This window comes from Sus scrofa, chromosome 4 (assembly GCF_054392235.1).
Source record: "Sus scrofa isolate SSC_HxYL_T2T_F1_AM1 chromosome 4, Sscrofa_HxYL_maternal_Yorkshire_Landrace_v2.0, whole genome shotgun sequence".
Classification (NCBI taxonomy): domain Eukaryota; kingdom Metazoa; phylum Chordata; class Mammalia; order Artiodactyla; family Suidae; genus Sus; species Sus scrofa.
This window is the reverse complement of record NC_139386.1, coordinates 103052762-103080620: the sequence shown is the minus strand read 5'-3', so window position 1 is coordinate 103080620 and position 27859 is coordinate 103052762. Positions and strand designations below refer to the sequence as shown.

General features: G+C 43.1%; 2 protein-coding genes across 7 annotated transcripts in view; both read right to left on the bottom strand.

The window, feature by feature from the left end:
* Positions 1 to 291: 291 nt before the first annotated feature.
* ENSA (endosulfine alpha) lies at positions 292 to 7950 on the bottom strand. Its single transcript, NM_214174.2, has 4 exons — positions 7756 to 7950; positions 5954 to 6079; positions 4397 to 4563; positions 292 to 1045 (listed from the first exon to the last, which is right to left on the bottom strand). Exons 1-4 carry the CDS (start codon positions 7807 to 7809, stop codon positions 1030 to 1032), a joined length of 363 nt encoding a protein of 120 aa, NP_999339.2. The 5' UTR covers positions 7810 to 7950; the 3' UTR covers positions 292 to 1029.
* Positions 7951 to 25224: 17274 nt separating this feature from the next.
* The window catches only part of GOLPH3L (golgi phosphoprotein 3 like), a 40164-nt gene continuing 37529 nt past the window's right edge, over positions 25225 to 27859 (bottom strand). For 4 of the 6 annotated variants that reach the window (XM_005663495.4, XM_021089894.2, XM_013997188.3 and 1 more), the window contains one exon: positions 25225 to 27433. In XM_005663495.4, the coding sequence (XP_005663552.1) occupies positions 27006 to 27433 (428 nt within the window). In that variant the 3' untranslated portion in view covers positions 25225 to 27005. The remainder of the gene's footprint in view (positions 27434 to 27859) is intronic. The other 2 variants (XM_085023084.1, XM_085023083.1) reach the window with 1 other exon arrangement.

Below are 27859 nucleotides of genomic sequence, written 5' to 3'. Positions count from 1 at the left end.
AAATATCTCATTTTGTGAGTCAAAACCTGAGATCGCTCCATCTTCTGCATTAGCTTTAGAAACAACAGCATGGATGAAAGTCAGAGAAAGTCCTGGTCTATATGCCAACACCCCTGCTCCCTTTCCCCTAAATGATGGAAATGGGCAACCCAAACATCCCACATGAAGGGCCCCTGTCCCTTAGAAACTCAGAGACCCACACCAGCTTCTCCCCCGAAAGGTGTCTTCAGTCTTATTTATTTTCTTCCCTTTTCCCAAACCCCAATAAAACACACCAACTGCTTCAGAGTATTTCTGGGTTGGGTTTTTTCGTGGGTCTTCTTTTTGTTTGTTTGTTTTTTATTTCACATACTGAAAAAGTCCCCTGGGCTCTGTGGGGCTCCCCACGCTCATGGCCCCCTTCCCCGACCCTCACTGCCCTTCTTCCCACAGCCAATCTATTTCAAGGACAGAACTTTTTCTTTTTTTAAGAACATTTAACATCAAGTGTTCATCTTGCTCTGCAGAACCAGAGAAGCTGTTTGCATCTTTCAAATTTAGATGGACAGTTTCTTTTTTCTGACACCAGGTCCCCAGCTACATCTAAGCAAACAAGGCATTCTTCCACAGAGCTGAACCAGAACCCATCCTTCGTCCATTTCACTTCCTCCCCCTCCTAACCACCCCACACCAGTCACTTGGTTAAGAAGGAGGATAGTCAGGAATGCCTTTTTATCAGCTCCAAGCCCTAATTCATATTCTCCCAAATCTCCCACTCCACCCTCTCAACCCTCCCCCACCCCCAAGATTTCACTGAAATTTCTCCCAACAATTATTTGGAAAAAAAAGGAGAAACAAAAAAGGTTCAAGGTCTTGGTGCTCAGCCCAAGGGGCTCCATGCGCTGGGACACCGACGGGCAGGGGCTTCTGCCTCTCCAGCCCGCACCCGAGCCACCTCCTGACCCCTGGCTGCAAAAGCAGGGAGGGGCAGGAGCCAGCACAGGACCCAGGGGGGCAGCGTCTCAGGATCTGGCGGAGCCCCGGGCAGCATCATTCAACTTGGCCACTGTGGACGAACACAGAAGAAGAAAAAGAAAACACTGTCAAGTAATAAGGGAAAAAACCCTAAGTTCCATCCCAGTCTCTATCCCATCACTCTTTCGCACTTAATCATTAGGGCTACATGGCACAAGCCTTAATCCTATCCAAAGAACGTTGTCAAGAAAAAAAAAGAAAGAGAATTTCCGTCTTTTCCTATCTATAAAACAAAGTGTTCTCTTTTTGGAGATACCCATGAAAACAAAGACAGAAACAAAATCTCTTCAGACAAAAATCAAAGTTAGTGGTGGTTTACGGGGGTATAAGCTGCCTGGCTCAGAGCAGGCCTGGTTTCAGAGGCGCTGCAAAAGCCACTTGCAGCAATGGAGGCAGCCCAGGGGCACACAGCGATGAGGGGATGAGTGGTAACTGCATGGGGGTCAGGGCCAGACAATACCTGTTGTTGTTGTTTTTTGTTTTGCTTTTTAGGGCCGCACCCTCAGCACACGGAAGTTCCCAGGCTAGGGTTTGAGTCAGAGCTGCAGCTGCCGGCCTACCCCACAGCCTTGGCAACACCAGATCCAAGCCATGTCTGCCACCTACACCATAGCTCATGGCAGTGCTGGATCCTTAACCCACTGAGTGAGGCCAGGGGTTGAACCCACATTCTCATGGATACTAGTCAGATTCGTTATCGCTGTGCCACAATGGGAACTCCCATACACGTTGTTTTGATTGGACTTAATAATCCAGGTTTTTGTTTTTTATGGCCACACACACAGCATATGGAAGTTCCCAGGCCAGGGACTGAATCTGAGCTGCAGCTGTGACCTATGCTGCAGCTGCAACAATGCCAAATCCTTTAACCTACCGTGTGGGGCTGGGGATCAAACCCAAACCTCTGTAGCGACCTTAGCTGCTGCAGTTGGATTCTTAACCTATATGCTACATCGGGAACTCCTAGGTTTTTTGTTTTTGTTTTTGGCCATGGGGTATAGCTTGATGTAGGATCTCAGTTCTCAGACCATGAATTGAACCTGGGGTGCAGTGGTGAAAGTGCTGTGTCCTAACCACTAGACCACTGGGGAACTCACAATAATCTGGTTTAATCAAAGCAATTTAGATTTGGATTTTGAAATGACCCTTCTTTGCCATGGAAGCTATGGACTTCACACTGTGAAAACAGGTGGCATACAGATTGTAGCTAGTTTCTTTGTTTTCTTATCACTGAAGATGACCAGGTGGAGAGAGAGACCAACAGTTTTTCTGATTTCTCTTTTTCTTCTATTCCTTTCTAAAAACCAAACTCACTGTGACCTCAGTCTTGAGGATTCAAACTGACCAATAGAGAAAGGAGCACAGACAGAAAAGAAAAGAATACAAAATTCGAGAAGATCGGAGATGAAGAAAACGTACAAAATTATATATATATTTATATATATAATAACATGACATATCTATGTACAACATGTCTGGGACAGTTGAGGAAACTATACAAGGATGTTCAGCATCTCCCCTTCCCACATGGACCTTAGACTAAGGAAGACAGTATGAGCAAATGGAGCAAGAAACACAAAAATTATATACAATTACAAGGGACAGTCAAGGAGTTTGGGAGCCAGGGAATCATTGGATCCTGCTCTCTCCATTCCTCCCTCACCAACTTTTTCCTATCCAATCTGAAAGATGGCCTGAGAAGTGAATGGCTGGTCAGGAAAGACGTACAGACACACTCCATCTCCCCAAAGGAGCATCAGCAAGTTCATCAGGCATTCTCATTGGGCCAGATGTGTGGCATATCAGAATTGGTGAGGTGAGAAGGCAAGAGAGGATTACAGAAGCTTCCTCTCTTCAACAGCCAGTTCTTACCCTGGCGCACTCTGCCTATAACTAGCAGGCCACATTCAGTCAGTCGGCCAAGCCAGGGAAAACTAGATTGAGGATGCTGGCCACCTGCAACCCCTTTCCTCCACCTGGTTCAAGATCAGCACTGCTACTTCTCAGTGCCCAGGAGCGAGGTTACTGAGCTCTAGGAGGGCAGAGATTTCTCAGTTTTCCTTCTCTTTCTCCCTAACCACCTTTCCCCGCTTCCTCCGAGGTGAGTCATCTCCTGAGAACCTGCTGCTCCAGCCTTACTGCAGTATCACTAAGCCCCGAAGCCTTGCTCAGTTTATCCCTTTTCTTGTCTCCCTAACAATACACCTGGCAGCTGGTAACATCTAAAATGTGGGACTCCACATGGGCATGACTGAGCATGTTTCTTCAGGCCATAGCTTGGCTGCCAGAGCAGCTTTTTAGCAGCAAGGGCCTAGACTGTAGGCCAGGAAAGCAGGTGGGGGCAGAGGCAAGAAGCTTTCATGGCTGGCTTCTCAGAATTTTTTTTCTTGATCAAGACCATGACACTTATAAGACCCTCCTGCTTGAATTTATAACCCCCAAACCCCAACTTCTCTTCCCATGTCGTCTTCAAATGGTTCCCCTCTGTAGGCTCACCCATGGGCCCTCCTCACAAGAGTTTTGCAGGACTTCAGAATCAGAATCAACTTATCTAAATTCAACTCTATTTTACAGAGGAGGAAATAGAAATCCAGAGAGGTTAAATTATTTGACCAAGGTTACATGTCGGTTCTGCCTAGACTGAGTGGAACCAGAACCCAGATATCTTGACTCCTAACTCAGGGCTCTTTCCATTATCACATGATAGTTTCAAAAGCAACATGCTGGAAGGGAGAGAGAGAAGGTGCCCATTTTATGTGAATAACATTCTCAAATCTTTACATTATTTAAGAGCCAGGGTAAACCATAAAAGACACTGACTGAGTGAAGGAGGTTAAGTGGGCATTACAGTTTTAGGCAAGCAAACCAGTTTTTCTTTTTGAGGATTCATTAAACCTGCCATAATGAACACATGAAGCAACAGCAGCCCAATACACAAAACACTTAGAAGCACAGAAAACAGATCTCATTCAATCTACCTTTCCCAACCATGTCAGGTTAGGCTTGGGATGTTAAACCTGTTGTATTATTCCCAAGGCTGAGCCTAACCAATTTTGGGATATTCTCTTCCAAAACGAGAACTCTCATCTCCCCAGCTTTTCATACAAAAGAAAAAGAGTCTGCAGCATTATCCAAGCCTAGTGTCCTATTTCTGAACTCCTACCTGGGCAATAGAGAGGGTGTGGAAATCCCAATTTAACCAAAGAAGTGAACTCAGAGCCCCTCTTCAGCCCACATTACCTTCTCAGCAGCCCCCAGAAGACTCCCAGTCATTTCTGGCTAGCCAGCTGAGAAGACAGAACTAGGTGCCCATTCCATCCCTGCCTATGACATATAGAAGTCCAGTGGGTGAGGAAGGGGAGGAGAAGGGGGCCCAGGTTACCCCGCAAGCTTGCTGGTGACGAGCGAGGACTTTCTCTGGGGCAGATCCTGTGGGGTGGGGATGTGGTCACCAGTCACCAGGTTCTTGTCTGGTCCTGCACTTGGCAGCTGCTTATTCTTCATCTTGGCTTTGGCCATGTTGTAGTCTCCTGAGTCAAAGTACTTTTGCTAAGAGACAAGAGGGAGGTTTAGGTGAGTGAGGCACGCTGGTCTTCCTCAAAAGCAAGGAGACTCGTATCCATTATAAACCTTCATCTACACTCAGATCTTTCAAATCTTTTTTTTTTTTTGATTTTTTGGCTGCACCTGTGGCATGTGGAAGTCCCCTGGGTCAGAGATCAAACCTGCAGTAACGAGAGCCACAGCGGTGACAACGCCAGATCCTTAACCCACTGAGTCATGAGGGGACTCCTTTCAAGTCTTTATTTACCTCATACATACATAGCTTAGCATTAATTACAAACACCTGTCTTCTCCCCATCGTGTTCTTTCTCAGGTATATAAGCAATTTCCCAGCTAGAGTACATATTTTTGGAGTTAAGAGACAGCTCCTACATCCTTTGTAGCCCCACGAGTACAGGAAGGTTCAACCAAATTACTGACTATTCATAAAGGCTTACTGAGGACCTATTAGCCTCTAGTGGGCTTGGTGTTGTGGGAGCAGAAATGAGTAACATACATAGAAGGGTCGATCTGGGGCTATCAGCAGATCAGTCTCAAACTAAACCTCAAAATTAAAAATTATTCTCTCAGACTATGAATAGAAACTGGGCTTGTTCATGAGGATAATGTACTTTCCTCTGACTCCTACCACTCCCACACATGTTCCATGGCTGTGACAGCCTGCCCACGCCTGCCTTGCCGACAGCAAGGTAAGCAGCAAATCAGCATCACATTATCATCTGTGACTAAGACACAATAACTGGGATTCTCCACAGGGATCTGTTTCCCTCTCCATTTCATCCTCACGGAGAAACACCCTCCAGGTTAATGACTTACGATCCCTTAGTCAGCTTTAGGTACGTCTGGGGACTGAGAAACCTGATCAGGAGCTAGATGGCTATGAGGGTAAGATTCTCCCTTGGTGAGAAGGACCACACTGGACAGGAAAAATAAATCTCTTCAAATGTCTGAAGAAATCTGCTATTCATATCAAGTTGAGGAAATCTGCAGGACAGATGGTCTGATCTTTTTCTGAAATGGTGCATCCTAAAATTTAGCTCAAATCCTAAATGTGTAGTCCTAAAACTCCCACCATCTAAACAGGCAAATGTCTGGAAACTGTCAGCATTCCAGACTCTAACATCCTTTCCTCACTCCCCCAACCTTGTGCCCAAATGCCCCTACATTAAGCCCTAATTTCCTACAGGGGAGATCAGAAGATAGCTGATAACTTATCAGGTATTTACAGTATCTGCCTTGTTTTTCCAAGTTTCTAATTCTTCTCTACTACTTCCCCCAAACAAAACCTCCAAATCAGTATTCACTACAACGTCCATAGGTCTCATCCCTAAGGCTTTCTGTGGCTCCAAAGAGGGTAAGATATTATGCCCCATACCCCTTTCTGGAGCCTCTTCATGAGGAAGTCGGAGCCTCCAGGCTTTTGTCCTAGGCTTGGATATTTGGCCTTTAGCTTTGCCTCCTCGGCTCTCTCAGGGAGAATACCTTCTTTCTCCTGCGTGTCCTGGAGGAAACAAATGGGCCAATAAAATTAAACACTGAGAAGCAACTGCTTCTAATACTGATAACTTTTATACTCTTACCTTTTCCTGGAGATCTACCCACTTGTAAATATGCTATCTCCACTCTATTTTTAAATGAAGCTAACCTTTGTTCAAATCCCTAAAGCCCAAGATGACTGTATTGTGAGAAGAGAAAGATATGCTCCTTCTCACACTACACCCAAGGAACCACACCAGTGACCTGTGAGTACTGGGTTAAAGGTAATATATAAGCACGATACTTGAATCAAGGAGCGAGTCATAGCTCATTCAACATGAAGCTAGGAAAGACAGAGAGAAAGCTAGCAGGGCTTCTGGTGATACAAGATGAACAGGAAAGTTCCTTGGCTGTCCCTAACACGTAATACAGGTCAAATGGGATATCAAAGTGGATAACTCTCCTGAGATGTTCCCTTCTAAGCTGGTTATCTGAAAAGTCTCTCTTTGGAGGAGCATAACTCTGTGGCCTTCTCCAGAAATCTTCACCTTAGTAACAAGACAGCATTGCTTCAGCAATTCCATAAACATTGTCATAGGAAGGTGACAAGTAAACGGATTAAAATGACAGTTTTTAACTTCAGGAAAATCATGATACAGTAGGTCCACTAGCATTTACCCACCAGCTTTGCTAAAAAATCAACATCTTTCCTAGTGGGGCAAGTGATGGAAGTTTGGGTAACATGCCAAGAGCCCAATTAGCTTGCAGGGGCTCTTACTGCGTTGTTACTCTTCTTACTTTTCGTGGGCCCTGCTGCCCTTTTCTTTAGTGACTTTTCAAAAAAGATTTGAAGCCAATCTGTGGCTCTTTTTAAAATGGATTTACTTTCACTTCTCTTGGAAAACTGGCAGATACAACACCAGGTATATATCATGAATCCCCGAGTCCAATACTAAATGTTATGTCAAATACAAATCTCCAAAGAGGTTGACGTGTTTTCATCGCATAACTGCGGGTGAACTAAGTCCCCCTGAGTTGGAAGTCTGGGGAGAATATTGTGGCGTCTTTCTTTGTCATTACTGTCTCGGTGTCTTTTCTAGGATTAACCTCCGTGATTCTGTTCAGAGCCCTAGTCCTCTTCAATCTTATTCGGTCTTCTTTGAAGGTGGGCAACAGGCCATCCCCAGTGGTCAAAATAGGTCTCTCGAGAAAGTTGCTGTCTTAAACTAGCCATGATAATAATTCCGCTTCTCCCTTCTCCCAATGTGGTCCTTTTTAAACTTCTTTCCCTCGACCTGTATCTTCTGAGGATTTAGAATGCGGGCCCCTGCCTAGATGTTGGGTCATTTTACCCCTACTAACCAGTAACACACAGAATCCTGGGACCACCAGCCCCCTTTCATTCACCGAGTCTTTCCAAACACCCGCCCCGCGCCCAGGCTCGGCCAATTATAGTACAGCTCCAAAGGGCTGAGCCGAAGACCCATTGGCCAATCAGAAAGGTTACAACACTGAATGACAAGCCACCCAACTAACCAGCGCCAAAGCAGCAGGCCTTGTTGAGGCTCACCCTGCACGACGCAAGAAGCGGCCAACCCCTGCAGAGCCGGAGACCATGGCGACCAATCCGCACCGGTGGGAGATCGTCTCCCGCCCCATCACGGTCGCCCAGCTTGCCCGCCCGCACCCCCTCCATTTCACCTGCTTCTCCTCGCCGGTCTCCTCCGAAGGGTTCTCTTCTTGTTTCTGGGACATGGCGGGGCCGGGACTGTGGAGTGTAGGGGACCCGGGAAGTCAACTGGAGAAGGGAAGGGGGAGGGGACACGGGACAACCTGCGCGGCTTGTTCGGCTCCTGTCACTAGGGTTGCTCAGTCAAAATGGCGGCTCTTGCCTGTGACGTTATGACCGCCCCTTCATGTGCGAGCCAATGGGAGCAGGATAGATGGGGCAATGACGTAACGATCTACCAATAGTTGCTAGCTAAATGTGGGGTCTGTGGAAGCGACGGGCAAGCTGGAAGGCCAATCTGCCAAGGGAATGAACCACAGGGACCAATTGGAAACCCGTGGGGGCTGTTAGGGGGCGGTACGGCTAGGTTTTTTTTTTTTTTTTTTTTTTTTTTTTTGCTGCTCTGGTGGGGTCAGGCTTCCTCCGCTCCACCGCCCCGCGCGCAGTAGGCTTTGCTGGGCTTCAAAATGCAGGGCGAGAGGATGTAAGCCTTTTATTGTCAGTTAAAGAGGATTAAACTTTGCTCAGTGTTAGCAGAAAATGATCAATCTCCAGAAATTAATTTAGAGGTCAGAGTGGACTTTAAAGTGGTACTCCACACTACTCCAGTGTGTCACTTGCCATGTGGAGAGACTGAGTCGCCTTGCAGAACACAGATGGCTTACATTCCGTGGTTTTACTTTTATGTACAGTTTTTTTTACTTGTTCAGGGTCGTCCCATGAAGAATAAGCTTCTTTTGAAACAACAAATGTCTAGGTACATGGTAAACATTTAGTAAATACAGTTAACACTTGCTAACCTATCCTGGGTCAGAGTTCAACCGTATTTTTTTAGCATCTGTAGATGGCACTGTATTGTTTTTACAGGGGATACATATGTAGTAAGGCAGTGTCTGCTCTAGAAAGCTTAGTTTAGTGGGCATGTGGGGAGGGTTAGGTTTTTCACAGAGTGCCAGGTGTACCCTAAATCCTTGAGGTTAAATAGACATATCTTCCTAGAGTGTTGGTCAAAAAGCATATTTAAGTATTAAAACAGTCTAATAATAACACTGAAAAATTCACATTAAAATTTAATTTTGGGGTTCCTGTTGTGGCTCAGTGGTAACAAACCTGACCAGGATCCATGAGGATGCGGGTTCGATCCCTAGCCTCACTCAGTGGGTTAAAGATCCGGGGTTGCTGTGATCTGTGGTGTAGGTCGCAGATATAGCTCAGACCCCACATTGCTGTGGCTGTGGCATAGGCTGGCAGCTAAAGCTCGGATCCAACCCCTAGCATAGGAAGTTCCGTGGGCAGTGGGTGTGGCCCTAAAAAAAAATTAATATTCCAGGCAGCCTATTGTGACAGCCCTGGGGCTTTCCGTTCATTTTTTCTGTATAATTAGATATACTTCTAATGGAAAAGTTTGAGAAGCATAGAAAACACAGCTTTTATCATATGAGGCAAAGTCTGGTCAGCATTAAAATAAAACTGTTAATAAAAGTGGTATAGGGGTTCAAAGGAAGGTTCAGAGTCCCTGCCAAAACAGAAACAAAAACAAAAAACTTTGTGATGGAGGTGAGTATTTGAACAGCTTTAAAGAATTTAGAAGTTTGCCAGGTAAAGGTGAAGGAAGAAAGGGTATTCTAGGTGATGGGGTCAGCATGAAGGCCAAAAAAATAGAATTGAGTCCAGAACCTGGAGGGCTTTGAATGCCAGGATAAAGAAGTGGCGGCATTCCCGTTGTGGCTCAGCGGTAACCAACATGACTAGTATCCACGCGGACGAGGGTCTAGTCCCTGGCCTCACTCAGAGGGTTAAGGTTCCTGTGTTGCCATGAGCTTTGGTATAGGTCACAGATGCAGCATGGATCCTGAGTTGCTGTGGCTGTGGTGTAGGCTGGCAGCTATAGCTCTGATTCAACCCCTAGCCTGGGGAATTTCCATATGCTGCAGGTATGGCCCTAAAAATAAAAAATGAAAAACAAAACAAAAAATAAGTGAATAATTTAATAAAACAGGAGAGAGATTTCAGGGTTTTAGACCAGAGATCGCAGATCAGAACAGTTCATTAGGAAGATTAACCTAGTGGTAATGAATAAAAATCATTTAGAATTCTAGGTAGAGAGATACTAGACAGTCCAGCCAGGAGTCCATTGTGATACTCTTAAGTGGGAGATAGGATTTAAACTAGAAACATGGTAGTTTAGAATAGAAAACAATAAACCTAATTGAGAGAGTCTACGGCAATGGAATCTACTAGGTTAGCAGATGATTGAACATAGGGGCTGAGGAGGCCATGTGCCTTAAGGTGTAGAAACAATGAACTTAAAAATAGAAGTCAAGTTGGAAATGGAATTGGAAGCAGACGAAAATGAGGTGTTCAATTTTGAAAACATTGACTTTTTAAAAGCCAGTGAGCCATTTGGTGGCGATATCCAGGCACTGAAGATTTAGGATAAATGACCTCTGAGATTTCTACAACCGAAATTTTAGACTTCTAGGAAATACAGATCTGGAGTTTGGGATAAAAGTAGAAGCCAAATGTGGGAGTTCCCGTTTTGGTTCAGGGATTAAAAACCTGGCTATTATCCATGAGGATGTGGGTTTTATCAGTGGGTTAAGGATCCAGCATTGCTGCAAGCCGCAGTGTAGGTCGAGGATGTGGCTCAGATCTGGCATTGCTGTGGCTGTGGCGTAAGCTGCCAGCTGCAACTTCTATTCAACTCCTAGCCTGGGAACTTCCATATGTGTGCAGGTGTGGCCCTAAAAAGGAAAAAAAAAAAAAAAAAAAAGAAGCCAAATGTGAATAAAATTTAGGCTTCTTCACATAAATGTAAATATGGTGATAGCGATATAACAATAAAGCACAGAAAGGAATAAGGATAACCAGTTGAAGAAGAGCAGCAGAGGACTTTCTTTTTTGGAGAGTAGGCAAGGCTCAAGCATGAAAAGGGGAAGGGACAAGTTGAGAGAGAAAAATTAAAAATGTAATTATCTACTTTAAAGAGGAGATAAAGAATGTAAGTTTTAGGGAGTTCCCGTCCTGGCTCAGTGGTTAACAAATCTGACTAGGAACCATCAGGTTGCAGGTTCGATCCCTGGCCTTGCTCAGTGGGTTAAGGATCCAGTGTTGCCATGAGCTGTGGTGTAGCTTGCAGATGGGGCTCGGGTCCCGTGTTGCTATGGCTGTGGTGTAGGCTGGTGGCTACAGCTCCAATTCAATCCTTAGCCTGGGAACCTCCATATGCCACAGGTGTGGCATGGGAGTGGCCCTAGAAAAGGCAAAAAGACAAAAAAAAAAAAAAAAAAAAGAGGATGTAAGTTTTAGAGGAGATCATTAGATCAAGGGGAGAGGCAGACAGGTTGGCTCTGACAACTGAAAAGGGAGAATGGGAGGGGAAATGTACAGAGAGACTTGGAAACAGCTAGACATTTAGGGAAGTGACGTTGAATGGACTTGCTTTTCTGAGGTTGATCTTTTGAGAATAGAAAAGATGATGGGGAATTCCCTTTGTGGCTCAGCGGAAAACGAATCTGACTAGCATCCTTGAGGAAACAGGTTGGATCCCTGGCCCTGACCAGTGGGTTAAAAATCTGGTGTTGCCGTGAGCTGTGGTGTAGATCGTAGACATGGCTTGGATCTAGCATTGCTGTGGCTGTGGTGTAGGCCAACAGCTACAGCTCTGATTTGACCCCTAGCCTGAGAACCTCTGTATGCCACAAGAGTGTGGCCCTAAAAAAAAAAAAAAGGATGATGGGTGGGATGGAGGATCTAAGAAAAATGGAGGTGGAAACAGTGCTAGAGAAAAGGGCAATGAGGAGTTCCCCAGTGGCTTAGTGGTTAAAGGATCTGGTGTTGTCACTACTATGGCTCTCAGATCGCTGCTGTGGCATGTTTTGATTCCTGGCCCAGGAATTTCTGCGTAGACCTGGTGTTGTCCCTGCTGTGGCTGAGGTCGCATCTGTGGCACGGGTTAGGTTAGATCACTGGGCCTGGATCTTCCACATGCCACCGTGAGGCCAAAGGAAAAAAGGGGGGCAATAATGCAGAATAACAAGAAAGATCTACCTGAGATCAGATACGAAGGAATGTATAGTAGTCCCAGTCAGCACAGCTTTGTGAATTTGGTCAGTAACTCCTGGCTGCCTTGGGATGGAGAAAACAGACAGCCTGAGTTAACCAGGACAAAGGACTGGTAAAGAAGGGACAGGGGCAGGAGACAATGAGGAAGTCTAAAGTGGTTTGCCAGTTTGTTGAGATAGCTGACAGTGGCATCTAGGTTCTTTAAGAAAGACAGAATGGGAGTTCCCGTCGTGGCTCAGTGCTTAACGAATCCGACTAGGAACCATGAGGTTGTGGGTTCAATCCCTGGCCTCATTCAGTGGGTTAAGGATCCAGCATGGCCGTGAGCTGTGGTGTAGGTGGAAGACATGGCTCGGATCCTGCGCTCTTGTGGCTGTGGCTTAGGCCAGCAGCTACAGCTCCGATTAGACCCCTAGCCCAAGAACCTCCATATGCCGTGGGTGCAGCCCTAAAAAAGACAAAAAAAAAAAAAAAAAAAAAAAAGACAATGAAACTGATGAACTGGGAGGAATAGAAAGGAGTTGAAGAACTGGTCAAAAGATAGATGGTCAGATTTGGGGGAAATGGCTGAGAGAGGCGGAAGAATAGAAAGTTGGAGGGAAATTTTAGTCTGTATCTAGGACAGTGGAGACATTATGATGTGCTCTAGCCTATAATAATTGGTGCCAGATATGGCCATAGTGGTTGCTGTTAATATAATCAGGTAAATGTGAAGTCACAAAATTTGAAGTCCCAGAGCATGATAGGAAGGTGGTTAGGACAGGGTGACTGTGACCCATATGTTGGGAATGAGCTAGAGGTCACTGACACGTGTACTTAAGTATTTAAGGTATCACACTGTAGAACTAACTACAATACTAGGTAATGTGTGACATTTACCCAATGAGTTGTATTTCTAAGTTTCAAAGGTCATTTCTGGCTGAGCTGTGATAGAACGTAAACTGGGACCATGAGGATGAATAGGAAAGCTGGAGATTAGCAGGAAGGGGTAGGAAAGGAAGACAATAGAGGATCATCCTATCTTATGAAAGGTTAGAGGGTGACTGACCCCTGACTAGGAGAAAGAAACTATAGCAAGAGTTTCTAGAGGGAGTGAGATCCTACTAGCCCAGCAATCTCCTCTTTCATCTAACAAATTTCATCAAGGACTCATTATATATTACGTATTGTGCTGGGGATGTTACTGAACCAAACTTGGCTCTACTTTTCGGATACACAGCAAAGGCAATCTACTGACGCTGGGTTGTGGTGAAGGAAACTACAGTATATATTTATTTTTGTCTTTTTTTTTTTTTTTGTCTTTTGAGGGCCGCACCCACAGCATATGGAGGTTCCCAGGCTAGGGGTCAAATCCGAGCTGTAGCTACTGGCCTGCACCACAGCCACAGCAACCTGGGATCTGAGCCTTGTCTGCGACCTACACCACAGCTCACAACAACACCGGATCCTTAACCCACTGAGCGAGGCCTGGGATCAAACCCGATCCTCATGGATCTTAGGTTCCTTACTGCTGAGCCATGATGGGAACTCCAGTACAGTGTTTACTGCAGGGCACCAAACACAAGAAGTGGGTAGCTAGTGTTCAAAAGACCAGAAGGGCCCCCCCCCCCAACCCCCACGGTTTTCAGAGAAGAGTTTTAAAGCCAGTGCAAGGGAGAGGGTCATACATTGTGTGATTAGCTTGTACACAATTCTCTAACTGGTGATGGTGAGGTAACAAGGTGAAGTTTCTAGAGTCTCAGTCATTAACTTGGTTCCAACTGGTCTGAAGTCTGGGTGTAGGTGGTCAGCATGCAGTTAACTTTCTCCCCCTAGTGGAGGTTTTAGTATCTGCAAAATAACTCATGGATATGGCTCAGGATATTATCCATAGCCCTTGAGGAAGAACTAAAGGTCCTTGACTTTGTTTTATGGCTAAACTATTATTATTTTGTCTTTCTTGACAGATTTCTTTTTTTTTTAATTACTTTTTTGTCTTTTTAGGGCCGCACCTGAGGCATATGGAAGTTCCCAGGCTAGGGGTCAAATCGGAGCTACAACTGCCTGCCTACAGAAACTCAGGATCCGAGCCGAGTCTGTGACCTACATCATAGCTCATGGCAACACCGGATCCTTAACCCACTGGCGAGACCAGGGACCGAGCCCGCATCCTCATGGATGCCAGTCGGGTTCGTTAGCCACTGAGCCACAATGGGAACTCCAGATTTCCTTCGTTTCTGACTTTTCTCACTTCTCTTGGTTAAATTTGCTCTTTGGAATGAGGAGAAGGCTTAGGAGGCTAAAGCTTTTCTACAAACAAGAGGCGAGCGACGCAGTGGAATCTGTCTTTGGGAAGGGCCTGCAGGTCCTGCTCAGTTTCAGGCACCCTGGATGGAAGAAAGATAAAAGTCAGTCCCTGCCTTCAAGTTATTCACACAAGAGTAAGGAGATAAGGGATAACGGCAGTTCACGCTAGAGAAGACTGTTAAAAGCAGCTTCTTGGATGAAGTAACATTTAAAGGAAGTACAGGAATACTCAAAGGGAAAAAAAAAAAAAAAAGGAGTTGGAGAAGCCCTTTAGAGATAGAAGGAACCTCATGTGAAAAGACATGAGCCATAAGAAACTCCAAGTACTAGATCCTTGGTTCTCAGACTCAGTTGATTGGAATTTCCCAGGGAACTTTATTAAAATACAGATTTCCTCAGCTGTCTTTCACCCCAGTTAAGTCAGCATCTCTGGGCTGGGGCCTGGAAATCTGTATTTTCTAAAATGCTCCCTGATCTGGGAACCCCTACGGAGCAGCAAGACATGAGGCTGTTCAGGTTGCTGGGATCCTGGGGAGACTTGTAAGTCGTGCTTAAGTGTTGGGGTTTCATGAAAACAAAGGGGGAATCTCTGATTTTCAGCAGAGAAATGATGTGGGATTCAGAAAGCTGTAACTGTGGTAGCCATGTGGAGATTGGATTGAGTGGAGAGGGAGATTCTAGATTGTGGTAATCCAAGCAAGACTTTCTTTTTCTTTCTTTCTTGGCAGCTCCACAGCATATGGCATTCGTGGGCTAGGGATCAGATCCAGCAGGCAGAAGCTACAGCAATGCAGGATCCTTAAGCAGAGTAGAGTGGATCGGAGGGGGGAGAAAGTAAGGAGAGAAGAGGACTTGAACTTCTTACGTCTTTATTCCTAGTCTTTCGGTCTTTTTTCTTGCTTATGTCTGAATTTTTCAGGGCAAGATCTAAATCTTTTCAGAGTATAAGAGAAAGATATCTGGGAATAACATTGTAGAATTCGTCAATGCTTAAGTAAGACTGGCCAGAAGAATGGCCATGAAAACAAGTGAAACTGAAGTATCTGGGTTTAAGGCATTTGCCATTAGCACCCTCTGATGGACCAGACTGAGAATACCAGGAAGTTAACCAAGCTTTATCCTCTCCTTGCCTCTTTTACAAATTTATACTCTCAGGGCTGGTCTTATGTGTAGCCTAATGAAAATAGCTACACGATCAGAATAACACAGTGTTGAAGATAATTTTGAAAAAAGTAAAATCATAACTCATACAAATGAGGGAACTACTAAGATCTCAAACTGGTTTAAAAGAGAATGGGAAGATAGACACACATATAGGCAATTAAGAATGCTGTAATTTCTAATAGGTGTAAAATTGGCTGATACCTACAGGGCATCCTTTCTTCTTATTTTTAGGGCCATACCTGAGGCACGTGGAAATTCCCAGGCTAGGGATCAAATCGGAGATACAGCTGCTGGCCTACACCACAGCCACAGCAACTTGGGATCCGAGCTGCATCTGTGACCTACACGAGAGCTTGCTGGATCCTTTACCCACTCAGTGAGGCCAGGGATCGAACCCACATCCTCGAGGATACTAGTTGGATTCATTTCTGCTGTGCAACAACGGGAACTCCTAGGGCATCAAATATTATATTTGGAGTTATCTTTTTACCCAGGGTGGAGATTGTATCTCACTGGCCAAAATTCATTTGTCTCTTTTTGTATAAGAATCATTTGCATTGCCATCAGTTTTCTCAGCTTACAATTTGTAAAACAAATTTTGCTCAAAGACAATGAAAAGCATAGATCAGATTATGTCAGAGACTAAGACTAATACACCAGAGACTACACAATACCCATTTCAATGTTTTTAAAAATAATTTCCCCCCTGAGAACAGAAAAGCCTCTCCTCTCATAAATATCTCACCTCTGCCTTACATTGCATTGAAGTTCCTGGTTAAAGTGCAAATATATTACCCAGAAGATACCTAATCAATATTATCAGTTGCCATTTTAAAATTGGATTAGGACTTCCTGTCATGGCTCAGCAGAGACGAATCCAACTAGGAAGCATGAGGTGGCAGGTGTGATCCCTGGGTTTGCTCAGTGGGTTGGGGATCCAGTGAGCTGTGGTGTAGGTCGCAGATGCGATTTGACCCCTAGCCTGGGAACCTCCATATACCACGGGAGTGGCCCTAAAAAGCAAAAAAAGAAAAAAGGATTAAGTAATCAGACCAACTTTAATTAATAGTTATACTGTGAAATATTAACCCAGGGAAGGCCCTAGAAAAATCACAACAAGAGAAAGAAGAAAATTTACATAGCACCTGTTGCATGTCAGCCACTGATAGCAGCTTAACTCTTTGTTGTAGTATTTGTATTTCAAAAGTACTCAGCCAAAAAAAGGGCAATTTTAACCCAAAAGAATGGATCATGAATGGAATGAAATGTGTCTCTTAAAATCTCATGAGGCAGGGTTGGAGCAGAGGGCTTTCCATATTAAAATCACTTCACTGGAGTGGGGGTGGGTAGGAGGAGGTGGGAGGCTGACCGGGAGAGAGGAGAAGGAAAGCCTAAGAAGATCCCTGTAGGGAGTTCCCACTGTGGAACAGTGGGTTAAGAATCTAACTGCAGCAGCTTGGCAGTTCGATCCCTGGCCTGGCACGATGGTTGCCACAGCTGTGGCTGGTGTACATCCCTGGCCGGGAACTTCCATATGCTGTGGGTGGGGCCAGGGTTCCTTGGGCAGCCAACCAGGTAGAACCAGATTCTTTCTCTTAAAACTTCTGCTTTCTCTCTTCCTCTTCCCTTCTTCTCTTCCTCTTTCTTTGTAGATGGTTTAGACCTCTCCTTACCAATTTTTCATTTTCCTTTCAGGTGTCTAAGGTACGCTTTTCCTCAAATATTTCCCCATCTAAGCTTTTCCCACTTACTTGAAAAACTCTGTTAAGATCAAACTGGTCAGCATTGTTAGCAGTTGGGAGAGCAGTTACCCTTGGAGGGTAGTGACTGGACGGGAGCCTGAAGGGGGTTCAGAAGTACTGGTGATGTTCTGTTTCTTATTCTTGGTGCTGGTTACATGGAATGTGTTCCGCTTGTGAAAACTGAGCTGCATACTTAAGATGTGTGCACTTTTCTAGATGTATATTAAGTTTCAGTAAAGGACTCTGTGAGCCAGCTATAATGGAAAAAATAAAAATCATTTAAAAATAAAATAAAATAAAATAAAATAAAAAAATCAATAAAGGTCTTAAGCCCTAACAAGCAAAAACAAATATAAGCTCAAACAAACCCCCCACCTCCATTTAAGTTTCACCTGCTTCAGGGAAGTGCGTGGATAATAAAAACAGGTTTAAAGGAGTGTAGAAAATGATCTTATTTTTCCCAGAATCACCAACCACTGCTAATTTTCCAATGTCTAATGTATCCAATTTTGTCTTATTGACAAGGGGCAGTGGCAGTAGGAATGGAGGGGCACAGAGGAATGAGACATTAGAATGCAGACTCACAGAAGTTGGTAACCAGTTGATATATGGCTCAATTTCATACAGAGAGGAAAGGGATAAGGCAGGTTAAGTTTAAGCTAGGGCATATGGAGAAAGGAAATGGAAACTATTGTTCAAATCAGATCTGGGCAAATATAGTGAAAATATATTATGAATGTATTTAGAGGTTATTTTAGATATCTAAAAGATAAGCAAGTTCTTTTGGAAAATACTTTTTTTTTTTTTGGTCTTTTCTTGGGCTGCTCCCGTGGCATATGGAGGTTTCCAGGCTAGGGGTCCAATCGGAGCTGCAGCCACCGGCCTACACCCCAGCCACAGCAACGCAGGATCCTAGCCTCGTCTGCGACCTACACCACAGCTCACAGCAACACCGGATCGTTAACCCACTGAGCAAGGGCAGGGATCGAACCCGCAACCTCGTGGTTCCTAGTCGGATTCGTTAACCACTGCACCACAACGGGAACCTCGGAAAATACTTTCTGATACAAGCTATTTCTAACTCTAAGCACTGCTTAAGAGTAATATATAAGAATTATGATTACTAAAGAAAAAATTAGGATTACTTAGGGAATGATTGAAATTATACATCATTTACCCTTGAGATAGCTAAATTGCTGAGCATTAGGAAGGGTGGAACTTAGAATGAGGGTAAAGCTGAAAAAGTGTGGCTTCACTAAGACTAGCGCCATGTCTGAGGTATAAGATGTGCTCAGAAATGATTCTGTTTGTGACTGGGTGGGAGGAGGTGATACTTTGGAGTGATTAGGGAGGATCTGAGATATTTGAGCAGAGATCTGAATGAGGTGGGGAGCAAACCAAGCAGCTGTCGGGAGGAAAACTGATCCATACCGAGGGAACAGCAGGTGCAAACTCCTGAAGCAGGGTTAGGTCTTTAGCGTATTTGAGGAGAGCAAGGTCAGTGTAGCCATAGCCAGAGTAAAAGAGGAGATGCAGGCAAGGAGCAGATTGCTTTCGGTGCTTTGGATTTTACTTTGTGTGTGATTAGGCAGTCTTTAGATGGTGTTGAGCAGGGGTGAAACACAAGCTGAAGTATTAAGTGGATCAATCTGGCTGCTTTGTGGGGAACGGGAATGGAAGCAACAGCAGGAAACCAATTAGGCTTTTATAACAGTTCAAGGGAGAGATGAGAGTGGTTTGAACGAGAAGGTAGTAGCTATAGAGAAGGATGATAATGGCTGGATGTGGGATTTTGTAAGTACAACCAGAATTTGCTGTTATAAAAGTCCAGGATAACTTGCTTGGCCTGAGCAACGAGGTAAATGATCTGGGGACATCTGAAAGTGGGAGGTTTAGGAGAGGAAATGATAGATTTTGTTTTGGACACATCATATTCTATAAAGACGTCATTAATTAATCAGCCATTAATTAATTTAAATTTTACAGCTGCACCCGTGGCATATGGACATTCTCAGGCTAGGGGTCAAATGAGAACTGTAGCTGCAGGAATATACCACAGCCATAGCAACTCGGGATCTGAGCTGCATCTGTGACCTACGCCACAGCTTGTGGCAACACCGGATACTTAACTCACGGAGCGAGGCCAGGGATCAAATCTGAATCCTCACGGACACTATGCTGGGTTCTTAACCCACTGAGCCACAATAGGAACTCCAAAAAAAAAAAAAAAAAACCATTTAAAATATCTATACAGTGGAACATTATTTGACAATAAAAATGAAGCACCGATATGTATTACAACATGAATGAACCTTGAAAAGATGCTCAGTGAAAGAAGCAGTCACAAAAGACACATATTGTATGATATCATTTATATGAAATGGCCAGAATAGGCAAATCTGTAGAGATAGAAAGTAATTAGTATTTGCCAAGGACTGGGGGGAAAAGGGGAATGACTGCTAATGGGTGTGGGTTTTTCCCTAGGATGATGACATGTCCTAAAATTGTGATGATAGCATGGTGCTGTGAATATACTAAAAAAAAAACAAACCCCAAACCAAATTATTCACTTTAAATAGGTATATTTTATGGTATGTGCCTTATATCTCAGTAAAGCTGTTGTCAAAATAGATAGTTATCAACACGTTATGAAGCTTTTTTTTTTTTTTTTGGCCACAGCATGCAGCAGCTTGACGTGGGATCTCAGTTCCCAGGGCTTCAGGGGTGAAAGCGTTGACTCCTAACCACTAGACCACTAGGGAACACCCTGAAGCTATTTATTTATTTATTTATTTGTTTGTTTTTTAGGGCCGCACCTGCGGCACATGGAAGTTCCCAGGCTAGAGGTCCAATTGGAGATGTAGCTGCTGGCCTACATCTCAGCCATAGCAATGCTAGATCTGAGCCACATCTGTGACCTACACCACAGCTGAGGGCAATGCCAGGACCCTCACCCACTGAGCAGGGCCAGGGATTGAACCCACATCCTCATGTATACTAGTTGAATTCGTTACCACTGAGTCACAAAGGGAACTCCCTGCATCTGGATTCTTAACCCACCATGCAACAGTGGGAATTCCTGAAGCTATTTTAATAGAGAATTTTAACCTGCTAAAAATGAAAGAAAAATGAAGAGGTCAAACATAGCTATTCAGAGTTTATGTCAACACACCATAACCAATGTAAAAGAGTTTGTTAATAGCAAGCAACTAGCTTTTTCTTTTTCTTTCAAATAGCTTCTTGGTTGTTGGACTTCATAAAGCAATCATTCTTTTTTTCTTTCTTTCTTTAAAGCAGATATTCTTAATGTGTCTCTGTGTATTGGATTACATTCAGCTTTAGCATATACTGATACCAGTTTTCCAAAGTATGGAAATCTGATTTTTTTTTAAGGGCTGCACTCGCAGCATATGGAAGTTCCAGACTAGGGTTCCAATTGGAACTGTATCCTCCAGCCTACACCACAGCCACAGCAACCCAGGATCTGAACCAAGTCTGTGACCTACACTACAACTCATGGCAATGCCAGATCCTTAACCCACTGGGAAGAGCCAGGGATCGAACCCACATCCTATGGATACTAGTCAGGTTTGTTATGCTGAGCCACAGTGGAACTCCCGGAAATCTGATTTTTGAACTTGATGCAAGCTATATTTCTTCTCTTTCCAAAATGCATATATACAGAATATGCATGCATGCAAGCAAAAATATTGTACATATTTTAGGGTATGCAGAGACCCTCTGAAGCCCACTGAAGAAGTCCAGTTTCTATAAATTAAAGCATTGTCACAGGAGTGAACAGTGGCCTTCATTTATTCAGATTTGTGTTCAGTCCAATCATGTTCCCCAAACCTGTGACTTAACAATTTAAAAGCTCTTTTGTATGGCTGGTGGGAGAGTAAATTGGTACAACCATACTTTGGAAAACTGGTGGCACTATATATTAAAGCTAAATGAAATTAAAACCCTATAGCCCAGCAATTCCACTCTTAGGTACATATATCCAACTGAAATGCATTCTCATGTTCATTGAAACATGTGTTCATAGCAGCTCTATAATTGCTCCAAATTAGAACAACTCAAATGTTCAAAGTAAAATAATCAAGTCATAAAAATACATACTGTATGATTTCATTAATATAATGTTCAAAAGCAAAACCAATCTATTGAAAGTCAGGGGAGTTCCCACTGTGGCTCAGTAGGTTAAGAACCCAACATATTGTCTGTGAGGATGTGGGTTTGATTCCTGGCCTAGCTCAGTGGGTTAAGGATCTGGTGTTGCTGGGGCAGTGGTGTAGGCCTGTAGCTGCAGCTCCGATTCAACACCTACCCTGAGAACATCCATATGCTGCAGGTGTGCCATAAAAAGAAAAAAAAAAAGTCATGATTTTGGGGAGTTCCCACTGTGGCACAGTGGGTTAAGAAATCCATGTTGCTGCAGCTGTGGTGTAGGTTGCACCTGCAGCCTGGATTTGACCCCTGGCCTGGGAACTTCTATATGCCGAAAAGTGTGGCCAAAAAGAAAAAAAGTCAGGATTGTGTTTCCCTTTAAGGGGGAGTTCCTGTGTGGCTTAGTGGGTTAAGGATCTGTTGTTGTCACTGCAGTGGTTCAGGTCTGCATGCTGTGGTCTTGGCCTTAAAAAAAAAAAAAAAAAAGGTATATAGGGACTGGAGGGAATGAAGGGGGCTTTTGGGGAACTGGTCATGTTTTGTTTCTTGACCAGGGTGCTGGTTACATGGGAATGCTCACTATTTATTGGGGAGTTGTACATTTTACATTTATTTTGATTTATGTACTTTTCCCTGTGTATGATTCAATAAAAAGCTTAAAAAGGTATCTAATAGGAAGAGTAAGATGAAGCAGAAAAGTGAGGCCAAATTAAGCCATCTAATTTTTATTATTTATTTATTTATTTTTTGTCTTTTTGCCTTTTCTAGGGCTGCTCCCGTGGCATATGGAGGTTCCCAGGCTAGGGGTCATCTAATTTTTAAAACATGGACATTTAAAATTTTTTTTTTTTTTTTTTTTTTTTTGTCTTTTGTTGTTGTTGTTGTTGCTATCTCTTCGGCCGCTTCCACGGCATATGGAGGTTCCCAGGCTAGGGGTTGAATCGGAGCTGTAGCCACCGGCCTACGCCAGAGCCACAGCAACGTGGGATCCGAGCCGCGTCTGCGACCTACACCACAGCTCACGGCAACGCCGGATCGATAACCCACTGAGCAAGGGCAGGGACCGAACCCGCAACCTCATGGTTCCTAGTTGGATTCGTTAACCACTGCGCCACGACGGGAACTCCTAAAAAATTTTTTTTTCTTTTGGCCACACCTGTGGCATGTGAAAGTTCTGAGGCCAGGATCAAACTCATGCCACAGAGCAAATGAGCTACTGCAGTGACAATACAGGATCTTTAACCCATCAGGAAATGGAAGAATAATATCTTTCAATTAGAATTCTTTTCTTTATGGTTTTGTTAACACCTGCTACCAGAAAATATTCATGGGGAGTTCCCGTTGTGGCACAGCGGAAACAAATCTGACTAGTATCCATAAAGATGCAGGTTTGATCCCTGGACTCACTCAGTGTGATGGGTATCCGGCCTTGCTGTGAGCTGTGGTATAGGTCACAGATGCAGCTAGGATCCTTCATTGCTGTAGCTGTGGAATAGGCTGGCAGCTTTAGTTCTGATTTGACCCCTAGACTGGGAACTTCCATATGCCGTAAGTGCAGCCCTAAAAAACAAAAAACGAAAAACAAAAAAACAAAAAAAGAAAAGAAAAAGAAAACACTCATGGTTCCAATTGTGGCTCACTGGTTAAGAACCCAACATAGTGTTCAGGATGTGGGTTTGATCCTTGGACTTACCCAATGGGTTAGGTATCCAGCATTGCCATGAGCTGTAACACAGGTCATAAATATGGCTCAGATCTGGTGTTGCTGAGGTTGTGGCAAAGCTCTTAGCTGCAGCTCCAATTCAACCCCTAGCCTGGGAACTTCTGTATGCTGCGGGTGCAGCCCTAAAATAAAAAAAATAATAAAAATAATAAATAATAATAATAATGACTGCAGTAGCTTGGGTTGCAGCTGTGGCACAGGTTCAGTCCCTGGCCTGGGAACTCCCATGTGCTGTGGGCGTGGCCATAAAAATAAAAACAAAGAAACAAACCAAAAAACCACTCATCAATCTAGAATTCTATATCCAGAGAAATTATCCTTCAAAAGTGAAGGATAAATAAATATTTTCTCAAAAACTGAGGTAATTTATGTCCAGCACACTTGCCCTGTACAAAGTGTTAAAAGAGGTTATTAGGAAGAAGGAACATGCTAAGTCAGAAAAGTTTTATATAAAAAAGCATCGGAGAAGGAATAAAACAAAAATAATCTGCTGGTTTCAAAAACCCTTCTTTAGTCTACAACTTGAATGCCCTCTTTTGGAAATCTAGACATATGTGAAAAGCACACACATTCATGAAATTCTAACACAAATTATTTTGTACATTTTGTATTGTTTCCTTAGCCCAGAATAGGCTCAGCTCCTCCTCCTCAGCCTGAGATTTTTCAACGCTGAATTTAAGTGGAGGCAGGAGAGGGTAGTGGTTAAAATCAAGTATTTGAACTCAAGCTCTGCACTGTGTCCTTAGGCAAGCTTCGCTACCTCTCTGAGTTTTCTTTAAAATAACCATCTAGGGTTCTTTAGAGTTGGAAGGTATAAACAAGAAACTATATAAAGCATAGTACCTCACAAGAAAAGTGATCAATACATGAAAGCCACTGTAAATAAATACAACCCCTTGACCTAGTCCTTCCTAACATTCCCAGGAAGAATGCCATTTCTCTGTGCTTCCATACATCAAGTTTGTACATCTATTTGAGCCTTTTTTAAATCACAAAATATCTTCTCACTTTTAAATGTGAGTTCTTGGGAGCTGAAATTGTGTCCTATATACCGTCTTATTGTCACACCTAGCAAATGCCAGTTAATTTGTAAGAACTCAGTTATTGGATGAATGAATTATAGGCAATAAAATATAAAGCAGTATTCTCAACTTTCAACATGTAAGCTTTTAGAGACTGTTTATAATGCAGCTTCCTAAGACCCCAAACCCAGAGACTGATTTATTAGGATCCTGTATTTTGTCCAAGTACCCAAAGGTTATTATTATTATTTTGTCTTTTTGCCTTTTCTAGGGCTGCTCCCATGGCATTTTGGGGTTCCCAGGCTAGGGGTCCAATTAGAGTTGTAGCTACTGGCCTACGCCAGAGCCACAGCAACACGGGATCCAAGCCACGTCTGCGACCTACACCACAGCTCACGGCAACACCAGATCCTCAACCCACTGAGCAAGGCCAGGGATCGAACCCTCAACCTCATGGTTTCTAGTCGGATTCGTTAACCACTGAGCCACTACAGGAACTCCCCCCAAAGGTTATTTTGATGCACCACACTTTGAGAAACATTGTTAAAGGGTAACTTATGTGAACAATGCTTTGTCTAAAATAAAAAATTACAAAGTTTAGGGAGTTCCCATTGTGGTGCAGCAGAAACGAATCCGACTAGTATTCATGAGGATGGGGGTTTGATCCCAGGATCTGGTGTTTTGAGCTGTGGTGTAGGTCACAGTTGCGGCTCAGATCCCAAGTTGCTGTGGCTCTGGTGCAGGTGGGCAGCTCCGATTTGACCCCTAGCCTGGCAACCTCCATGTGCTGCAAGTGTGGCCCTAAAAGCAAACAAACAAACCAAAAACAAAGAAAAGAAATAAAGTATAAACAATTATAGTAAATATTCCTATTGTTCCTTGTGCTATAGACATCATAAAGAAATGAAGAACACCAAGCCAATTATAAGCACGATTATCTTACTTTTCATATGCAGTTAACTGTTATAGTTAGATATGTTACCTACATTTGGAACTTAAGACTTTCAGCTCTTCCAGTAAATTCAGGTGCCACTTACAAGTAGTTATTAAGAGGACAGAATATACCTATTCTCTTCATGGTAATAATGGTATAAGTGAATAACTTATTTTGCTTGAAATGGAGACACTATTCAGACTTTACATTAGTTGGGGTTAAGGTTTACCTTAATGTGTGCCCTGTAAAGGGGAAGTGTTACCGGCCTGATGTGGAAAGTTCTTATTTCCAGGTAAAATAACTGAGGTTGTAAAACTGCACGGAGAGACCAGAGAGCCAATAATTGATCTTTATTATACAGAAATGTGAAGGCCATATGCATTAAATGAAAAGCGGTTTTGCAGTAAACATTATGCAGATTCAAACTGAAGACATCCTCATCCTATTGAGATATAATATAAAAATAAACACTGACCAAGAGTTACTAGAAAGAACTCAACTCAACTTCTACACCCTACCCCCCCAACCCAATCAAGCTGAAACTTTCCACAGGAAAACCTGGTTTCAATTCATGCCGAATTGTTCAAATGGAAAGAAAAACTAAGTCAGGTAGAGATGTGCACTGGTTTTTATACTTTTAGAGAGCTAGACTGACGCTCTCATTTAAGAATTTGCTTCACTTTAAAATTTGTATCTCTAGTCATTTAAATATAACCTGAAGTGAAAAAAGTTAATTGAGTTGGGGAATTTTGTGGGGCTAGGCAGGTTTAGGGGAGGAGATGAGAATTATAATTTCATTTAATTACTTCTGATCATGAAGATCTGGTATCAGGTCTGGGTCATCTGTATTAACGATTTGATAGTCCATTTCTCTGTAGCTGTCAAGAGGCAAGATGCATTAAAAGTATCAGCCTAACAAATGCTTGACATTAGCAGTTTGGTGCCTGTCCTCTTTATATTCCCAAATTCTAGACTTTATATCAGGATGCTTTTAATATCAAATTGCCCTTCTAAATAGGATTTTCCTTAATAAGCTCTCTTTGTACTCACTACTGAAGTGAAAAATGTTTTAGAGGTTTGGTTAGAAAGATGGTTATGTTGAGACATGACTAATGACTAGGAGGGCATCTATGGACTAAAAATAGACAAAACTACTTCCAGAATCCTTAAACATAGGGAAAAATCTATCAATTTATTTAGGAAGCCAAATTAGGGAACCAGAAGATCTAGAGTTTAGTTATATTGTCTGGACTCAGGTTGCTGCTATTCAGCAACTGACATTTACAACTCCCTAAATTTGGTCAAAGTGGAGACATTCAAAGTCATCTGGACAGTCATGTGCTAAAGAGTGGAAATTCTGATGCCACTTCCCTTCCTCATAAAATTCAATGCTGACTGCATGAAGGAGGTGGTTGACACAGACATTTTTTCCACTTAGACTTCTGTTCTACTGAATGATGGGGTAGGATAATGCTAAGAGACAGTATAGAATATATTTCTTGTTCTAGGGCTGTGAGAACCAGGTAATCAAATTTGGAATTCTCATTAGGTTAGAAAAGGAAAGACAAGAAAATCACTAGTGGGACATACATTTACCTCCCAGAGACCATCTGCTCCAAAAATTAGTTTTGTTTCCATTGCCCCTTATTCAGAGAGACAGTTACTTCAATAAGCTATATTACTTAGAGCCCTAGAGACAGCCTGAAAATACGTATTTAAGATAGAAAACAGGCTTTAAAAATGTGATAAATGGTTTACTCTACATCTCATTTGCATTCTGTGGCTAGAGAACTCCAAATCTCACTTAGATAGTCCTGCTAATTCTAAGGAACACGGGATAGAAGTAAACCTAGAAGTGAGAGAAAATGTTTCCTAGGGGTGTGTGGGTTCTAACCCAGTTTATTCACCTCTGGAGTGGAAGTATAATAAGGTGAAATAAATTCTGTTGATAAGTCAAGGTCTATGGAGAAGCCCTGAAGTTGCTGTCCCCAAATCACGAGTCTGATTCAACAGAAGGAAAAAAGAATGATGAAAAACATCTCATCACACAAAATTCAGTGATGGTGTCTCTCACAGTCACTGGCCAGCAAGGGAAAAGGAAAAATACCTGCTGGCTTTAGGATTTATTGAAGGCTGCCAGCACAGCCCAGATCATCTCTGTGGCACTGTGCTTTGTCCCCTCTACCTCAGGATCCAGTTCTACTAGGTCCTTGGCTCGATTCATTGCCACGTCATACTTGTCATCTGTCAAAGAAGAGAAGACATTCTCTAGCACGTCGGAGGAGTGGGCTAGCACCAGGAGTGCTAGTGTTCGCTTGTCCATACGCTGAGGGTCATTTACCCACCGCTCTAAGACACTATCTTGAAGTTTTTTCACTAGTCGTTGTTTCTCTGTTGTATTGGTCACTGGGTGAGTAGTCATGTCAAATAGGAGGAAATTCTGTTTCTCAGTGGTTAGAATACCCTTCTCTACTAGGTTCTTTGCAATTCGCTCTCTTACATTTCTCAGCTGGTACTGTAATTTGAAAGGGTTCCAGGTCTCACCTATGGGGAAAATAAATAGAAGGCTTGAACAACACTATAAACCAAATAGACCTAACCAGACATCTGTAGAATATTCTATCCTATAACAGTAGAATACATATTCTTCTCAAGTGCACATGAAACATTCTCCAGGATATGCCCTATGCTAGGCCATAAAACAAGCCTTAATACATTTATACGGACTGAAAACATACAAAGTATGCTATCCAACTATAGTGGAATTAAATTAGAAATTAATAACAGAAAGAAATTTGAGAAATTAGAAAATATGTGGAAATTAAACAACAGACTCCCTAAATAGCCAATGAGTCAAAGAAATCACAAGGAAAATTTAAAAAACACACTAGAGTAGAATGAAAAAAATAAAAACCTCCACAACATATTAAAACATATAGAATGCAGCATAAAGCAGTGCTAAGACAGAAA

Coding starts and splice junctions, on each gene's coding strand:
- ENSA (NM_214174.2), bottom strand. CDS start 7,809: ATGTCCCAGAAACAAGAAGAGAACCCTTCGGAGGAGACCGGCGAGGAG. Junction 6,080..7,755: donor AGACCGGCGAGGAGAAGCAG/GTGAAATGGAGG, acceptor TGTTTCCTCCAG/GACACGCAGGAGAAAGAAGG. Junction 4,564..5,953: donor TGAAGAGGCTCCAGAAAGGG/GTATGGGGCATA, acceptor CTTGTCTCTTAG/CAAAAGTACTTTGACTCAGG.